Source organism: Haplochromis burtoni, unplaced genomic scaffold (assembly GCF_018398535.1).
Source record: "Haplochromis burtoni strain Fernald_Lab_line unplaced genomic scaffold, NCSU_Asbu1 Contig_27, whole genome shotgun sequence".
NCBI lineage: Eukaryota > Metazoa > Chordata > Actinopteri > Cichliformes > Cichlidae > Haplochromis > Haplochromis burtoni.
In genome coordinates this window covers 562,170-581,792 of record NW_024582388.1, presented here as the reverse complement: position 1 = coordinate 581,792, position 19,623 = coordinate 562,170, and the positions used below count along the sequence as shown (strand labels likewise).

At 39.2% G+C, this 19,623-nt stretch overlaps 1 protein-coding gene and 4 non-coding genes across 11 annotated transcripts in view; all 5 read right to left on the bottom strand.

The window, feature by feature from the left end:
• The window catches only part of LOC102305234 (ATP-dependent 6-phosphofructokinase, platelet type), a 67,108-nt gene that overhangs the window by 3,149 nt on the left and 44,336 nt on the right, over window positions 1–19,623 (bottom strand). For 2 of the 7 annotated variants that reach the window (XM_014332310.2, XM_014332308.2), the window contains exons 11-18: window positions 14,094–14,158; window positions 13,690–13,759; window positions 13,438–13,473; window positions 11,671–11,817; window positions 8,253–8,323; window positions 6,758–6,845; window positions 5,165–5,317; window positions 905–1,069 (exon numbers count right to left, since the gene is read on the bottom strand). In XM_014332310.2, the coding sequence (XP_014187796.1) occupies window positions 905–1,069; window positions 5,165–5,317; window positions 6,758–6,845; window positions 8,253–8,323; window positions 11,671–11,817; window positions 13,438–13,473; window positions 13,690–13,759; window positions 14,094–14,158 (795 nt within the window). Of the gene's footprint in view, window positions 1–904; window positions 1,070–3,136; window positions 3,290–5,164; window positions 5,318–6,757; window positions 6,846–8,252; window positions 8,324–11,670; window positions 11,818–13,437; window positions 13,474–13,689; window positions 13,760–14,093; window positions 14,159–19,623 lie in introns of all 7 variants that reach the window. The other 5 variants (XM_005917999.3, XM_005917997.3, XM_005918000.3 and 2 more) reach the window with 3 other exon arrangements.
• Window positions 17,173–17,264, bottom strand: trnar-ucu. Its single transcript is given in 2 exon segments — window positions 17,173–17,208; window positions 17,228–17,264. It is a non-coding gene; the product is annotated as a tRNA-Arg (tRNA).
• Window positions 17,688–17,778, bottom strand: trnar-ucu. Its single transcript is given in 2 exon segments — window positions 17,688–17,723; window positions 17,742–17,778. It is a non-coding gene; the product is annotated as a tRNA-Arg (tRNA).
• On the bottom strand, window positions 18,714–18,805 carry trnar-ucu. Its single transcript is given in 2 exon segments — window positions 18,714–18,749; window positions 18,769–18,805. It is a non-coding gene; the product is annotated as a tRNA-Arg (tRNA).
• Window positions 19,229–19,320, bottom strand: trnar-ucu. The gene is given in 2 exon segments: window positions 19,229–19,264; window positions 19,284–19,320. It is a non-coding gene; the product is annotated as a tRNA-Arg (tRNA).

Sequence of the window (19,623 nt, the reverse complement as noted above, 5' to 3'; positions counted from 1 at the left end):
TACAGAGCATAAAGAACTCAACATTGTTAGATTAAAATTAAGTAAAACATACACAGACAAAATAAATAAAAAGACAATTAATATTAAAAGTGTATGTAACAGGAACATTGTAAACAATAATAGTCCTGACGTCTCTAATCTCCCTGACCTGATCTGTGTTGATGAGATCTGTCTGTCATTGAATGACTGATGCAGCTCAGAGGTTATTAATAAGTTGCTTCATGTGCACTGCTATAATCTGGGTCACCTGCACAGCCCTGAAACATCCAGGCAGAGGCACTGATTGACTAACGGAAGCTTCTGCACTGCACTGCGATCAGTCTGCTCCCACTACTGCTAAGGATGGAAATGTGCAATGTAGTGAAAGGTATTAGGCTCATTTCGAGCTCTATGTTGCTTATTCTGAACTCTTGATTCATAATCCAGTGCAGGGTTGGCTGGAAGTCTGTGTTAGCCCTGCAACAGAAGAAAGTGGACAGATGCCCTGACTTTTCAAAACAAGCCATTTTTAGCCAACTTTCTTCTAACTGGCTGCCTGTCGTAGACAGAAAGCTTGAACATTACGTGGGTGGGGCTCAGTTGTGTGGCTGAGATGACCATATTAGGAATTTCTGTTCTTATTGACATCATACAGAGCCCAAAAATAAAAAAGCCATGTTAAACGGAGGATTAGGAGCAGTTTGAATCCTGAATGTTTATGCTGTTGCCCTCATAAATGGTGTTACCAATAAAATCCAGTCATGAAACATACAAAAAATAAATTAAATGGAACTCAAAAAGGACTTGACAGGAATCATGGCTATAAGAGTCATCGAGAGAGTAAAAGGTCTTGGTATTTTCTGATGATGAGAGGAGACATGAAAATAAGGCATTTTCTGTTGGATACAGACTTTTTCTCTCTAACCTGAAGGTCACGGATGTCAAATGGCTCCTCGTAGATGTAGACAGTGTCGGCGCCTGCAGCCAGACCACCCACTGTGGCCAGGTAGCCACAGTAGCCCCCCATTGTCTCAATGATGAACACTCGCCGCTTGGTGCCACTAGCTGACTGTTTGATGCGATCACATGTCTGATTCACACACACATAAAACATTATACAATCATTAAACAAGAAAAATATGTTCACGCAGAGAGCATGCAAATGCAAAACACACTGTACACACAAGTAGAGCTGACAGGAATATTTTATTTATCCTGATAATATAAGAAGGATTTGTGAGAAAACATCTGAGCTTTTTGATTGTGGGTGAAAACTGGTAAATATGATTTGATTTGATATACCTTTATTAGTCCCAAAATATGTCATATATGTCATCACTTTGTAAAATAAAATTAAAAAGAAAAGAAAAGATATCTGCATCAGCTCTACTTTAAAGTACATAAAATAGCTGAGTGTCCTTAGAGATGCACAGATTGACTCAGTAACTCAGTCCAGTCATTTATTTTACAGCCTGTCATACCACACTGAAACTAATTTATCTGATTGTTTAAAGTGGCAGTCGACTGGCTGCATGTGGACAGACCAGGGCATGAGGCTAAAAACGTGCTTATTTCTTCAGACATCTTATCATCAGTTTTGTAAGTGGAGGATTTATTAAATGCAAATATTTTTAGGATGTACAGAACATTTGCAGCAAAAGAGTTACTCTGCTGTGATTTTATTTCAGGCCTCGCCCAGTTGAGGTGAAACTAGACGGTATGCAAATGATTATGACACCCCTGATGTAGACGGTCGCGGACTGAGGCTACATCTATACTAGCCCGGACAGATTTAAAAACGGTGTTTTCGTCTGACAACGCTCTGCGTCCACACTAGCGTTTTCAGTCGTTTTCACAGAGTTCTGCGTCCACATTGAAACGGCCGAAAACGCTTACGTTCCAGTACTGTGCATGCGTGAAACGCAAGAAGATTCGACCTGCCTCATTTCTGCCGCTTATGTACTTTCCGGCTCTTTGAAACATCGAGGAAAAGCACCGAGTTTTTTAAATGGACTAACAATGAGGTGGAGTTGTTGCTGCGAGTAACACAAAAGTACAAAGTTGAAAAAGCAAGTGAAAGTTAAAGAATTTGAAGAAAATCTATCTGGAGCAGGTACAAACTGATATTAATCTTTAAAAATTCAGAGCAAACAAAACAACTGCTGTATAATGCCCTCCGCTATCTTAGTTTAATTGGTCACATGACTGCATCATATGACTAACATGTGTTTTTGCTGTCCATACTGCAACGCCAAAGCACCGTTTCCAAATGTATGCATTTTCGAGAGTGTTTTCAAACCGCTGCGTTTTCCATCAGCGAAAACGCCTTCTCAGTGTGGACGGGAGGCCAAAACGGAGAAAAAACGATGCGCATTAGTGTGGACTTTTAGCCTGAGAGGGTTTTTTTCTTCCCAAGAATATATAAAGAACAAAGGAGACTGTAAAGAACTGGTAAATTGGCCATCAGAGCCACCAGAGTCAACCTGTGTGTCCCTTTAGTCTAATCAGATGATTTAAGGCTTCCAGATGAGGACGCTGCAGTGTCCTTTCCTATTTACCTTCTCAAAAACACTCTTATTTTAAAGTCTTGTTGGTTGGCTTCACACATCTGGTACCAAATGCACAAGAGGCCAGAAATAATCAACACAGTCAGTAAAACACAGGAACAGTCACTGACATGCATCGTGCCATCTTAGCTATTCACACAGAAAGAAAAACATGTACTCACTGACACTCTGGTTTTACTTCTGTTTGCTCATTCCTCTCTTAAAGTTTTAGTAGATGAATTGGAGTGCATAGTTCAAATGACTGCACCTTGCAGGACTGGATCCAGTTAACCAAGTCTTTGCTGTACTTTCTTTGCCCTCTTTGCCTTGTTTTTGTACATACTGAATAAATAATAAAGTACATTCTCTACATCCTCCTGGATGGTAACGGAAGATAATAAAATCGTCATATTTTAAATACAACAAACCAATATTAATGCACGAGGCACATAAGCAACATCTGCTGTGAGCTGATCGAGCTGTCTTTATTTTAGGATTTGTGTGAACAACAACAGTTTTGACACTTTTAAACCCAATTTTTATTAACGGTAACACTTCAGCATATCTGTAGCTCTTAATATCTCCCCTCATCTCGTTTGCTGGGCCCTTACCTCCACAATGGCGTTGAGGGATGTATCAGCTCCAAGACTGAGGTCAGTGCCAGGCACATTGTTACTAATGGTGGCAGGCAATATGCACATCGGGATGCAAAACTCCTCGTAGTCAGCCCGGGCCACAAACAGCTGCAGAATGGACTCAAAGGCCTGATGACGGTAGCCGTAATATGGAGTTAGACCACTAGGGGGAAGACTACACATCTAAAAATGCCAGTGTGCCCTTTAGAGGCTGCTTCATGGTGCCCAGTGACTCCCTTGTCTTGTATCCTTCATTATCATGATAGCTAAAGCTGTTTGTTAATCAAATGCCAAGTTGCAATATCCCCGTGGATGGATGGATACTTTATAAAACACCATTGAATGCACTTTTCTGTCTCATACTAGCAGCTTTTTAAAACATAAACAGCCCTGCCCATATTTGTCTGATCGGTCAGGTTTTTATGTTGGAAAGGAGTGTCTGTGATGTAGAGATAAACCCATTACTGCACAGACAATCATCAGCATGAAATCACTAAGGTGTTCCTTCTCATCCTGACAGGAAAAGCTTGTTACCATGAAATTCTGAATAGTTTTAATTTGACATGACATATAATTCTTTAAAGATGGTCTACTACACACTGTACAATATTTACAAACCCCAAATTTGTTTGAAATTATAACCTGCTGCAACCTTTAGGGTTAGCATTTTAAAAGGAAGGATACAAGACAAAGAAGTAACTTTAACTCCAATGAGACCATGAATATGCAGCTCTGCGTGTGTGTGCATGTGTGTTTGTGTGTGTGTCCTGTAGTGTGTGCAACTGGCTGGCTCTCTCCAGGAGTTGGGGGGACTTTGGCTTCTCATTGGCTGAGAGTAAATGGAATGAGGAAGAGGGGTTGCATCGTGGTTGACATGTAACGGTGTCGACGCGACGAGGTGAGACTCCAGAGGCAGTCGGGCAACGTTTCCTTTTATGTTCAAGAAGCAAAGAGGAAGTTTTTTTTATTTCTATTTGGTTTTTTTGTTTTGTCTGAAGACAAGAAAGGCTTTCTCAGATAAGAACAATAGGAACTACGATGTAGACCACAATCAGTTATGCAGCAAACAAACTTACTTCCCAAACGCAAACAGTGTTCCCGTTAGACTGAACCTTCCTGCTGTCTAGTTATCTGCCTTTTACAAAACACAAAGAAGACCGCATGAACACGCCAGGGTCACGCACCAAGAGCATGCCACAACACACCACTGCATGCCCTAACACTTACCTGGGACCTCTGCTGACCAGCCCGCATCCAGCAGCAAGTGTTTTCTACTGTACTTCATGCTGATTATTAACAGTCTAATGTCTGCATCAGCTAAACTGAGCTGAGTTATTTGGCATAGTATGCGTTGCCTGTCCTAACTGTAAGGTCTTGTTTCTATTATCTTACGGTTGTGTTTATGTGAAAGCAGTAAGCCTGTACTTTCCATTTAGTTCTGCAAAAACACAAGTTTGGTTGTTAAGCGGGAGGCCAGTGTTTACACAAAACATTACAGAGCACTAGCACTGAGTGCACTCTGTCATGTGACTTGAGTTTCAGTTAGTGAAACTACGGCACTTCAAAGTGAAAACTTGAAGTTAAAAATCTTACCCAGGCACAGCTGATTTCATTTCAGAGGGAACCAATGAGCAGGTCAGAATTTCAAATATTTGTTTTTTAATCTGGCTTTTTTGTCACTACTCCTAAACTGCCAAAGTTCAATTAATGGCAGCTCTAAGCCCATGCACAAGATTAAGAACCAATTTTTGACAATTTATACTAAATAAGAAACAATAACAATAATATGTTTTCAATTTCTGAATTTAAACTAGAAAACAAATGGATCCTGTAAAAAGATCTAAACTGTCTTGACGTGTGAACTAAATCTGACCTACTGCTTGTTAATGCAAGGATGCGAGCTGGCAATCAGCAAATCCCGAACTCTGAGATGTGTTAAGTCTGCATGTGTGTTAAGTCTAGAAACACACACACATACATTCTCTCTAGCCCAGCCACACTTACGTCAGTAATGGCATTCAGAGCAGTGTCTGAACCAATGCTGAGGTCTGAACCGGGTATATTATTGGAGACGGTGGCCGGGACCATAACCATGGGCACACAGAACTCCTCATATTTGTCCCGTGCAGCAGCGAGTTCCAGTAATCCCACGTAGGCCTGCAGTAGTGAGAGCCAGCGTCTTAGTGGTCTTAGAGTATGTACACACAAGTGGGGGAAAAGTGAAGAGCTCTAATCCCCAGGATTTTGAAGGTGCAGTGGACAAGAGGACACAGGTGAGTTTTGAGGGAAAAAACATGACAGGAAGAGCTGGGAACTTACTGGAGATAGCAAAGGTGTGTCCAAAATCCATACTACACTCGAGAAGAAGATATTATCTACTATAAAATGGAGTATAGTCCACTAATTGATTCATGGGCTAGCACCAAACGCTGAGCATTGCACAGCTTTGATTTTGTCGAATGGAAATCAAATGTTTCACTTTATTCACCAACTTCTGCAAGATGTTTCATTTCTTCATCAGCTACAGCAGGAGCTAGGTACTACTGTAAAAAAGAATCACTGCATTACTAAAAGTGGCTTAAGATAACGTTTACTTTTACTTCTATTGTTATATATTGATTAGAGCTAAAATTTTAGCCAATCATAACTATGATACATGCAAACTAATAATCTGAACATGTTTGCTTTAGGAATCATAAGTTAACTTGTGGTGGGCGTGAAGGAGGAGGCGGCTTTGAGGTGGGAGGGATCTGCTGATGAGAGATGGAGCTCAAGAAATGGAGTATGAAATGAAAATTCAGTGATGGGATGAAGAAACGTCTGTGAGGAATGTACTGTTGGGAGAAGCCAAGGGGAGAGAGCCAGGCCAATCATGACGGGCAGTGAGACACACACAGGAAGTCAATGTTGCAGCTCCTCACATAAAAGGACAAAGACAGAGACAACGTTCATTTTTGGCCAAGCTACCAAAGTCAAAAACCTTTTCTTTTAAATGACATGGTTGAATTGTTAAAGTTCTTTGTTAAAATAAAAGTTTTATGCTGGTTTCATTTAATCTCTCGATTGGACAAAGAGCTTGAAAAGCATCAAAATGCCATAAACATCCATTTCAATGTACTGAAAATCATTAAATCTATCTATATACATGCTGGCTTTGCAGCTTGGCCAACAGTTCATACTGACACATGGACAGACAGGGAGAGAGCCTTAAAAATTTAAATATGTCTTCATTATATTTTGAAAAAATATTAATATAGAAAATGTGTTTTGCAAATTTAAAATGTCAAATTGGGTAAATTGGTGAGAAACAAATGGACCAGAAAATGCTGAGCAATACAACACATGGCAATCGTAAAATGCTGGTGGGAGACGGTGCTTGATGATGCTGATACAATAAGGTTAGCCATTTTACATTACACAATAACTCTGCTTTTACAATATCAGTAGCTTTTTTTAATGAAACAATAGCTGAATTTAAGATTTTTTTCTCATTGTATTTTTCTAAATGATAAAAAATGGTCAGAGATACAATATTGATAAAATGTGATTACAAACAAAATGCTTTAATTTGCAATAACCAGGAAAGGTTGTACATACCTCAAACCCTCCGACCACAAGCAGAGCATTGATGTTATGAATCCTCATCTGCTCAGCGATCTTATCCAGATGTTTTCCTGGAAGAGTTCTGACACATAAAAAATGATTAGTCATTAAAAAGGCAAAGGGGATAACACTTTATCATGTACATTTAATGTTAAAGCATTTAACCTTCCTCTTGTGTTAGCTTTCTGTTATTATCTTTTATGTTAATGGATAGTTTTGTGTCTTAAATCAACCAAAAAGTTCCCTCAAAACAGTGGTTTATAATTCAAATTGTTTGTAATCTTGTTAGGCTTCCTTATCCATGAAAAGATGGGTTTTAATATTTTTCCTGTGGCCCTCAGGCTCTTTCTTTTTGCAGCACACCTCTCATTTTCATTCCAAAACTATAGCAAATTAAACTCAAGAGATTAAAAAAAACTTGTAGCAATGTAACGTAACATATCTCTGAAATAAATCAGTTTCATTTATTTTTTATGTCAATATGATTAACTATAATAACATTCCTGTGTAATTCTATCAATTCGATGCACAGAATTACACAGCCCGTGATGCTGCTTTTGGCATCCAAGGCTGCCCAGATGTTCATTTACTCTCACCTCTGCCTTTGTGTTGAACATTGATGGAAAGAGCTCCACCCATCTCTCCCAGACATCCCTAATGGGAGCATGCGTGTCAGGTTTGCTCTAGGATCTATCTATCTATCTGTTGTAAAATCTGAGGACTCTTGATATCATTCAAAAGGTCTGAGTGACATTTTTGCCTGGAAAATATGCCTGCCTGTCGATGCTTCCCACATACCATCAGTGGTCTCATTGCTGGATCTGTACACTCCAGCAAGTAGAACACCAGTATAGGCTTCCAGGTATTCCATGTAAATATCATCCTAAATGTAGCCATGGAGTTTTCTTGCTTCAAAGTTTGTCACAGCAATTATGTGTTTCTTTAGTGAAAATGGTAGAAACCCATCAAGTTGTCACTTATTCTTGTCACGCAAACCTGGAACTCACAGAGTCATTTTGATGACATTTGCAGCAGTTGGCCTGCCATGTAAGCCAGGAGGTACTCCAATCCAAGAGATGTTACCACTTTCTTTTTACTCCGGGAAGGAGGCAAAAAGGTGAAGAAGCCCCTAACTTCTCTCTGACAGTGTTAGTGAGCTCACAGTATGTTTACGATTTCAGTTTTGGCACTAATTATTGTTTTAAGATGTTATATTATAACAGAGTTGAAACCGACTGTAACAATACAATGGTCATAATTTCCACCAGAACATTTTTTAATTTTGTTTTCATGTTTGTTTAAATAGAGTTTCCTGACAAAGTCAGAAAGCCTTGATGCAATAAACAAGTTTAAATGGCACATTTATGCATAAAAACCTAAAAATGGGTCAGTGCCAACCTTAACCTCATTTTTAACCTTCCTCATCAAGAGGAAACTTAAAAATGATGTAGGCTTATAATAACAGGTATATAATAAAGCAGCAGATTACCTTTTTGTCCCTAGCAGTGACCCACCCTGGCCAGTCCAACCACCAACATCTCCCCATTTGATCTCTTTAATCTGATAAAAGAGAAAGGCAACTCGTTTGTATCGCAACAAAACAAATTAATGCATGGCAGAAAAGGTTCACAGATCTCACTGGGACTATTAAAAAAAGCCAACTAGCAGATAAACACCCCCTTGAAAATTATTGTGTCAGTGTCTGAATTATCAACCCGCACACAGCACTGCCACAGCATTGAGAGGAACTACAATGTCAAGTACAAGTCAAGAACATCATGAAACACCAGCCCCAGCCCACTTCCCATGGAAAGGAAATACGACTGCCCCGATGACAACATCAGAGGCAGCTTACCTAGGATGAGGAGAAAAAAAGGACCAGGCTGTTGCTCAGTGGTTCATATTACTCTCTGTAAGCACATTTTTCATTTCATTTGGAAATTAAGATCTTAAAATATTAAGGCTGAGTTGAAAGGCACTGAATCAAAGTTATTTGAAGTCCAGTGTGGAGTTTCTGTAGTCTGTGATGTGTCATGTTGTCAGCAAGTGTTGGTGATGATTGATCCACTGTTTTTACAAAGTACCTGCCCATTGTATCCAAACTATCAAATGATTTACTGACAATGTTATTACTCAGCTTGACTTTTCAGTGAACTCTTCTGGCTTGAACCCTACAGAGAATCTATCAAAGCAACCTGGGCTTCAAAAAACACCTCAGCGTTGCCACCCCCATGCCACACTGACGCAGCAGTTCACGATAAAAGAGCCCCAACCAACCACTGAGAGTACAACCATAGTTTTCAGAATTTAGACATTTCTGTATGTCAATTCTTGCCTTTGATTGAACTTAGGAAATGTTCTAATAATTTGAACTACTGGATTGAAGTCTTGAAATAATTAACATGAAATGAATATAGATGTTTACTTTTTTTTTTTTTTTTTTTTTAATACTTTCTCTTTATTGATTTTCATCTTATTTTACATACAGAACTAAAGAGGGCAAGGGAAACCAACACAGTCACATATGTTCGCATATTCCAAAATACACAACACCTTGTTTTACTTACACATACTACATATTACACAGGTGCATGTTCCATTCAAACAAATTCGCAGCTGTCCCTCTGCATCACAGAGGTATCAGTTTCTAGTCTTTTGATGTATAACAATCCCATCGTTCCCAAAGTCTCTCTCCTTTCTCCTTCTGTAGCCGCAGTGAGAGGGTAATCAGTTCCATATGATGAATTGTGTTAATAATGTCTATGACCAGCTTCCGTGTGGGGGGGCTTGTCTGTAACCAACACTTAGTAATTGCCTTTTTGCATGCAACCATAATTATTTTCAGTAAGTATGAGTCTCTGTTATTTATATCCTCAGGTATATTCCCAAGGTACATGGTACTAAAGGAGAAGTCCAGTGTTACTCCCAGCACATCCATCACCATTTGTTTAATCTCTTCCCAAAAGGCCTTCAGTTTAGGGCATGACCAGAAGACATGGAAGCAACCTGCAGCGACCTCCCCGCACTCCCTCCAGCATGAAGCGCCTGAACCACTTATTTTGGATTTCTGCTTTGGTGTGATGAAGAATCTAATTAAATTCTTCCATCCAAAATCTCGCCATGTTAAAGAATTGGTGGTAGATAACACATTCTTCCACATCCGCAACCAATCTTCCTCTGAGATAGTTATACCTGCTTCTTTTTCCCATCGATGACTGACATATCTTGTTGAGGTCTTTTTCATGGCTGTAAAACTTCTGTATATTTTGCCTATAGTACCTCTTATAATGTTCTCACCATAAGCATCCACAAATATTCGGATCACCCCACTAGCATCTGCGTCAAGCATTCTAATTTCCTTCCGGAAGAAGCTCCGAACCTGTAGGTAACGATAAAAATCTTCCCTGCCGATCTCGTAAATCTGACACATGTCCTCAAAATTGATCAGCTCCCCATGCTTAACTATCTTACAGATTGCAGTGATTCCATGCCTGGACCACTCCCTGAATTTATGGTCTAACAATGCTGGAAGGAAGCGTGGGAGATACGCTGGCCATCCCAGCAACCCTATTTCCCTATTAAGACCAAAAATTTTAATCACATCTGCCCATTTTTTCAGGGAAAAACTTACACATAAATTTTGCATCTGATATGCCTGTGGTAAACTCTCAAGGGACCCCAGAACAGACTGTATTGGGAAATCCATCAAGGAAAGCTCAATGTCCTTCCATTTTGCCTCAAACTTAGAGTTACACCAGCACACTAGAGGGTTTACTTTTTTTTTAAATTAAATTATAAACAATAAAGACTTTCATGACATTTGCAATTTTGTAAGATGCACTGTAAAAAAAATTGTAATATAAAACTATTTTACTGTGTATTTTACAGTTTTGTACTGTTCTTCTAGAATATTAAATTCACCTAAATTTAATATTACATTTGAAATACATTTCAAATGTAAATTAACGTAAAATCACTGTAAATGTAATAAAACATAACTTTCTTCCTTTTTAAATGTATTTGTCTGTACATGTGCATATTTAGATTGTTAAAATACATTCACTAATGCATCATATTTTCACAAATATTTGTTCATTATTTGAAAGATTGAAATGTTCAAATAAATAAAAATCAAATAATTATTATTATTGTTATTTAGGGCGATCGTGGCTCAAGAGTTGGCAGTTCGTCTTGTAATCAGGAGGTTGCTGATTTGAGCCCCGGCTTGGACATTCTCGGTCATTGTGTCCTTGGGCAAGACACTTCACCTACCACCTACTGGTGATGGCCAGAGAGGAATTGTAAAGTGCTTTGAGGGTCTCATAAAGCACTGCATGAATGCAGTCTGTTATTATTTAAATCAACAATAACTGTATATTTCTGTACATTTAAGTATTATGATTCATTTTGCCACATTCATTGACCTTGTTTATAGGTAATTTCATTGTTTAATCACATTAAATTGTTCCTAATTTAATGTTTAAAGGCACGTGAAAAAGGCAAAATCCCATGTGAAATTAGGGCAACAAACTGTATTGTCATTACTGAAAATAACCGTATTTTCATGGGAAAGTTATTTTCTGTTATTTTCTGGTATTATTTTGGCGCCCCAGCTGCCAGAATATTACTGTTTTTTTAGGATTTCTTTTTCAATCACTGTGATACTTAGTGGGGTTATTAGTCAGGGACCCCAGCTTCACTTTTCAACCAATCTAATCCTTCAAAATCAGGATTTTGTCTCATGTCTAATGAAAGGTACAATAGTGTGTCATCAGCATAGAAACTGTAACTTATATTCGGTTTTTCAATAACATACGATATGAAGAGAAAGCCCAATAACAGATATCCGTGGAACTCTATATTTGTACATAGTTGTCTGAATGACAATTATGTACATTGAATCTCACCTGTCCTTTGTAGAATCCCTCGAAGCCATCGTTTACAGCAAACATTTTGTGGCCTTCGGTGATTCCCACTCTGACAGCAGAACGAACAGCAGCATTCATACCTGCTGCTGGAGCACCGACGTTCATTACTGCCACATTAAAGGAGCTCTGTGGGTGATACACAGCACTAATCACACTCATGTAACACTCAGTACTAACCTTACAGTAGGGGAAGCAGAACCCCATGGTACTGTGATATGTGGTAGCACCCTTAAGCTTTTTCAAATTTTAAACCATATTCATACTTTAGGCCCAACTCCTATATTTAGTGTACGAACACAGAATATATCTATGAGCAGCTTTTACCGGCAATGCAGTCATGCCATTAATTCCATGGCATGAGGCAAACTGGACAAAAACTGGACTGAAATGGTTCAGTTTGGACGTCATGGAGCCATAATCACGGCTTCATCTGTCATCAGGAGAGACTCTGCCTCACACAGCAGCAGGCAGTGATAGCCTTTTCATGCATGAGCCACATGCTGCTAAAAGACGCAGTGAAGTAGTAGCTACTTTGTCATGACAGCCACTGAAAATATCAACAGTCAAATGAATATTTTCCCAAAATTTTTTAGCAGTTTTCTTGCCATTCAGTCTTGAATCATTTGGCAAAAACGCAAATGGTGCTCTTACCAAACAATTTTCAATCCAACTTTAGAGGGGATCTTATTTCAAAGTCAAACTCGGGTTCATGTGGTCCACATTGCAAAATGCAATATGGATACACCCAACAACACAGAATGCATTATGCTGTGCTCCAATAATAGACTGAGCCCGTAATGTTCTTGTTTTCAATTGGGTTAATGGCACATATAAATATGACGTGAAGTACCTCAAAACGGACAGGCTTCCAACTCTCTCTCAATAAATGCTTAATACCAAATCTCACACAGTTTGCTTTGTTTTTGAAGTCTAGCAAGCACAAGTGGAATAGAACTTCAACACCCGGTAAGGTCAGACAGAAATGTGTCTGCAGAAACTATACCAGCATCAAAAACTGCCAAGAATCAAACCTTGGTTTTTGAAGCCTTATCAGATTATGTTTACTTTCTGTTTGATCAAATACAATTTCTTCATCATTTTTCAAAGATTGAAAAATCTTTGGCTGCTGCATACAGACAGCACTAAACAGTTGGAGAACATAGGCATGCTGAGATAAAAAAGAAGATTATATAAAACAAATATTCAACAGATGAAAGCTTTACGTTTAACAACCACTAACCATCTTTGAATAAAACAAAGAGCTTGGAGCCTGTCCAGTTTGAGTTGAGAGTCAGCGAAAACACATCTATAAAGGAGACTACTTCAGAGCGATTTGAAGCAGATCACACCCTCATTGCCACTATCCCTGACAGCAGGGCTGGTCGGAGTCCTGCACTGCAGCACTAATGCACCTCTTTGCATGTCTACATTTCTAATTCCAAGCATCCAAGCAGAGCCATGAGGAAATAAGCAAAGGCAGACAGAACGACAGGTGAAGAGCACTGACGCTGTCCTTTTGTGGCACCATTTTACAACAACTAAAATAAAGTGGATATTAGTTCTAGACTTGGTAAGAAACTAAAATCCACACATATTTATCTCAGCATTGGGAAGATTATTAGAAGCCAAAGGGAATAAGATGGTCAAACTAACTGCAAAGCAGCTCCTCGTATGACCTACACCTGCAGAAGCTTCAGACGCTGATCAAAAGCCTGCTCAGCTGCCCCATTTTCACTCATCACATACATCAATCTGCTCTTCATCCCCCGCCTCCTCCTCTCCCTCAGGATGGACAGTTATAGAAAGACAGACTGTGTTAGTGTCACAAAAAGACTGCAGCACCCACAATACACCTGACCAGGAAATACCTTATGCTAATGTACAATTCTCAGAGCAGCTGGTGGAAAGACACATTTGGAGAATAAACATGGTAGTTATTATTTTACTGGTTTAATTAAATTATTTTAGCTGTTAATATTTGAGAGTGATAATACTTACATTTGGAAGTTCAGAATCTGCCTTCCGAAATGAGAGGAGTCGGTAAGTGCTCAGATTGTTTTCGAAGCTCCTGCAGATGGAAAAAAAGTTAAACAATGTGGAAAATCCAATATGAATTCTGGTCTGTAAATGCAGCAGGGCAAACATTTAGAGTAATTAAGAGATCAATGTTAACACAGATAAGCAGGAAGTGGGATGCTGTCAAACCGCAAAATGTACTATACACAACTTCTGTGCTGTGTGTCAGACATCATGTGCAACATTCGAACCAGTGCTCCTGGCATGAGCAACATTTAAGCACTTTATGTATTTTTTAATCTTCCAATATGTTGATTGGTTATATATAAACATAACAAATCCTACAGGTGTTTAATCATGTCAGCGTAGTGGAATTTTACAAATACCTGCCACGCAGTCTGACCGCCTCATCAAATTTCTTCTCATCCATGGCCTTCTGTACTTCTTGAGTCTGATGACAAAAAAAACAGGGCATTTTTTTCTGGTGAGGCAGTGCTGCCTGCTAACTGTATTGCATGTAAATAGTGTCTGGAGTTATGGGAAACTCAAAGCACCTGTGATCCAAGCACTATAGTTGCTCCAGTCTCACGGCATGAAAGCCAGTCCATATTTTATCTCTTCTTGAATACCAGCTACATCCCTTTAGTACGTTTATTTTAAGACCTCTTTCTTTGCAAGAATAAAAATGTAAAAAATCAATGAATAAACAATTTTGTCAACTATATAGTTTTTGAGGCAAACGTAATAGCAACCTTTGTTGCTTAAAGAGACTCTCAAGCTTTTGTAGTTATTTTAGGTCATTTTTAAAATTAATCTTCACATCTTTATTTTTTTTTCCAGGAATCAAGTTCATATTTTTCTTTTGAATAAAAATTAATCTTTCACTGTTTGATTTGTAAACTGCTTTGTTTCTTCTGTGGAGCTTCACAGTGTGCAACCCAGCAATTCACCCAGAAAATAAATGTTTCTCAAATTATTTTATATCTTCTTGCATTAAGCTGGTAAATGCTAAATGTCAAGGTTTGCTGAGGTTTGTGAAGACATTTCACCTTTCATCCAAGAGACTTAGGTAACTAACCCCTACTGGGGGCTGTCCCTTTTGAGGAGAACCTGACGGTTGTAGACCCATTATTGTTCATGTTGGTTGTTACATAATCTGCAGTATAGAATAATAGAGCCAAGGTGTGAAAAAGGTGAGGCCCAATTTCCTTAAATAGGTAAAACCTCTGTAAGACCCTGCCCCACCATCATGTGAACTATTGTGGTACCTTGAGGTGGGAGTGGGGGTTGAAATTACCTCTGTGCCAGGTGTTTTATAACTGAAGTAGAAAAATGTGTTTACATTTTCACAAACCTGAAGAGATCTTTTATCTTCTTATTCAAACTCTCCAGAATACCATTGACTGAGAACATACACAGGCCTGTTTAATCTCTTAATTTTATCTGCTTTGTTAATGTTGTAGGCTGACTGTGGATTTTATCAGATTAGTTGTCTTTATTTAAGTTTTTTGTTTTTTATGATGGACTGTCTAACTGAATAACATATTGTGAGATAAAGAAGAACTCACAAAAAAGTGACTAGCCAGAAATTTGAAACAGCTCTTTAATGTTTTACATTTCACAAAGCGGTAAAAAAAAAGTCTAATATATCATTGTTTCATGTTCCGTTTTAGAATTGGATTTTATTCCAATTTCTCTATTATAAAATTTAATGTTGTTTCAGATTTTCTCCCTGAAAAATCAGATACTGTTCTAGTGGTTCCCGTCAGATAAAATTAAAAGGTTGTGGGTTCAAGTCCCACCAGAGTCGCTAATTTAAAGGGAGAACTTTATTGAAGGTTCCTGCTACACAAAGTAGTATATGGCTGTCATTTAAATACAGTTGAGTTTGCTGTTGATGAAATTTTCTAGGTTTGCGTTCCACCAGAATCACTAACTCAAGAGGGTTTTTATTTCCTTTGAATTCTTTGCAAAGCAGAGAAGATTCAGGTTGCACACAAATGCGCATCTGTCAGATGCGCATTTGTGTGCAACCTGAATCTTCTCTGCTTTGCAAAGAATTCAAAGGAAATAAAAACCCTCTTGAGTTAGTGATTCTGGTGGAACGCAAACCTAGAAAATTTCATCAACAGCAAACTCAACTGTATTTAAATGACAGCCATATGCTACTACAAGTAGTGTGGATTCTGTGCTTAGTGATTATGGTGGAACGCAAACCTAGAAAATTTCATCAACAGCAAACTCAACTGTATTTAAATGACAGCCATATGCTACTACAAGTAGTGTGGATTCTGTGCTTTGTAAACTTGAGGCTTTCATTTCCTGGTGGTAGTAACAGATTTTCAGTTGACCAAAGCACTTTGTTTGGATGACTACAATAAAGCTGGTCAAAAACTAAGATTTTTGTGTAGCAGGAACCTTCAATAAAGTTCTCCCCTTTAAATTAGCGACTCTGGTGGGACTGAACCCACAACCTTTGAATTGCCTCTGAGGATCCACTAGAAGTCCAACGCGCTATCCATTGCGCCACAGAGCCTACAAAGCTCATTGATGACCCAGAATGTGGCGTAGAATTCACGTAGGTGATGTGAACGTCCCTAGAAACCCCATTCTGAGTACCTACTGTCAGATGCGCATTTGTGTGCAACCTGAATCTTCTCTGCTTTGCAAAGAATTCAAAGGAAATAAAAACCCTCTGAGTTAGTGATTCTGGTGGAACGCAAACCTAGAAAATTTCATCAACAGCAAACTCAACTGTATTTAAATGACAGCCATATGCTACTACAAGTAGTGTGGATTCTGTGCTTTGTAAACTTGAGGCTTTCATTTCCTGGTGGTAGTAACAGATTTTCAGTTGACCAAAGCACTTTGTTTAGATGACTACAATAGCTGGTCAAAAACTAAGATTTTTGTGTAGCAGGAACCTTCAATAAAGTTCTCCCCTTTAAATTACGACTCTGGTGGGACTGAACCCACAACCTTTAATTGCCTCTGAGTGATCCACTAGAAGTCCAACGCGCTATCCATTGCGCCACAGAGCCTACAAAGCCAAGTCTTGATGACCCAGAATGTGGCGTAGAACTCACGTAGGTGATGTGAACGTCCCTAGAAACCCCATTCTGAGTACCTACTGTTCAGATGCGCATTTGTGTGCAACCTGAATCTTCTCTGCTTTGCAAAGAATTCAAAGGAAATAAAAACCCTCTTGAGTTAGTGATTCTGGTGGAACGCAAACCTAGAAAATTTCATCAACAGCAAACTCAACTGTATTTAAATGACAGCCATATGCTACTACAAGTAGTGTGGATTCTGTGCTTTGTAAACTTGAGGCTTTCATTTCCTGGTGGTAGTAACAGATTTTCAGTTGACCAAAGCACTTTGTTTGGATGACTACAATAAAGCTGGTCAAAAACTAAGATTTTTGTGTAGCAGGAACCTTCAATAAAGTTCTCCCCTTTAAATTAGCGACTCTGGTGGGACTTGAACCCACAACCTTTGAATTGCCTCTGAAAGGATCCACTAGAAGTCCAACGCGCTATCCATTGCGCCACAGAGCCTACAAAGTCTGCCTTGATGACCCAGAATGTGGCGTAGAATTCACGTAGGTGATGTGAACGTCCCTAGAAACCCCATTCTGAGTACCTACTGTTCAGATGCGCATTTGTGTGCAACCTGAATCTTCTCTGCTTTGCAAAGAATTCAAAGGAAATAAAAACCCTCTTGAGTTAGTGATTCTGGTGGAACGCAAACCTAGAAAATTTCATCAACAGCAAACTCAACTGTATTTAAATGACAGCCATATGCTACTACAAGTAGTGTGGATTCTGTGCTTTGTAAACTTGAGGCTTTCATTTCCTGGTGGTAGTAACAGATTTTCAGTTGACCAAAGCACTTTGTTTAGATGACTACAATAAAGCTGGTCAAAAACTAAGATTTTTGTGTAGCAGGAACCTTCAATAAAGTTCTCCCCTTTAAATTAGCGACTCTGGTGGGACTTGAACCCACAACCTTTGAATTGCCCTGAAAGGATCCACTAGAAGTCCAACGCGCTATCCATTGCGCCACAGAGCCTACAAAGTCATGTCTTGATGACCCAGAATGTGGCGTAGAATTCACGTAGGTGATGTGAACGTCCCTAGAAACCCCATTCTGAGTACCTACTGTTCAGATGCGCATTTGTGTGCAACCTGAATCTTCTCTGCTTTGCAAAGAATTCAAGGGAAATAAAAACCCTCTGAGTTAGTGATTCTGGTGGAACGCAAACCTAGAAAATTTCATCAACAGCAAACTCAACTGTATTTAAATGACAGCCATATGCTACTACAAGTAGTGTGGATTCTGTGCTTTGTAAACTTGAGGCTTTCATTTCCTGGTGGTAGTAACAGATTTTCAGTTGACCAAAGCACTTTGTTTGGATGACTACAATAAAGCTGGTCAAAAACTAAGATTTTTGTGTAGCAGGAACCTTCAATAAAGTTCTCCCCTTTAAATTAACGACTCTGGTGGGACTCGAACCCACAACCTTTCAATTGCCTCTGATGTGATCCACTAGAAGTCCAAGCGCTATCCATTGGCCACAGGCCTACAAAGCCAAGTCTTGATGACCCAGAATGTGGCGTAGAACTCACGTAGGTGATGTGAACGTCCCTAGAACCCCATTCTGAGTACCTACTGTTCAGATGCGCATTTGTGTGCAACCTGAATCTTCTCTGCTTTGCAAAGAATTCAAAGGAAATAAAAACCCTCTTGAGTTAGTGATTCTGGTGGAACGCAAACCTAGAAAATTTCATCAACAGCAAACTCAACTGTATTTAAATGACAGCCATATGCTACTACAAGTAGTGTGGATTCTGTGCTTTGTAAACTTGAGGCTTTCATTTCCTGGTGGTAGTAACAGATTTTCAGTTGACCAAAGCACTTTGTTTGGATGACTACAATAAAGCTGGTCAAAAACTAAGATTTTTGTGTAGCAGGAACCTTCAATAAAGTTCTCCCCTTTAAATTAGCGACTCTGGTGGGACTTGAACCCACAACCTTTGAATTGCCTCTGAAAGGATCCACTAGAAGTCCAACGCGCTATCCATTGCGCCACAGAGCCTACAAAGTCAATCTTGATGACCCAGAATGTGGCGTAGAACTTCACGTAGGTGATGTGAACGTCCCTAGAAACCCCATTCTGAGTACCTACTGTTCAGATGCGCATTTGTGTGCAACCTGAATCTTCTCTGCTTTGCAAAGAATTCAAAGGAAATAAAAACCCTCTTGAGTTAGTGATTCTGGTGGAACGCAAACCTAGAAAATTTCATCAACAGCAAACTCAACTGTATTTAAATGACAGCCATATGCTACTACAAGTAGTGTGGATTCTGTGCTTTGTAAACTTGAGGCTTTCATTTCCTGGTGGTAGTAACAGATTTTCAGTTGACCAAAGCACTTTGTTTAGATGACTACAATAAGCTGGTCAAAAACTAAGATTTTTGTGTAGCAGGAACCTTCAATAAAGTTCTCCCCTTTAAATTAGCGACTCTGGTGGGACTTGAACCCACAACCTTTGAATTGCCTCTGAAAGGATCCACTAGAAGTCCAACGCGCTATCCATTGCGCCACAGAGCCTACAAAGTCATGTCTTGATGACCCAGAATGTGGCGTAGAATTCACGTAGGTGATGTGAACGTCCCTAGAAACCCCATTCTGAGTACCTACTGTTCAGATGCGCATTTGTGTGCAACCTGAATCTTCTCTGCTTTGCAAAGAATTCAAGGGAAATAAAAACCCTCTAGAGTTAGTGATTCTGGTGGAACGCAAACCTAGAAAATTTCATCAACAGCAAACTCAACTGTATTTAAATGACAGCCATATGCTACTACAAGTAGTGTGGATTCTGTGCTTTGTAAACTTGAGGCTTTCATTTCCTGG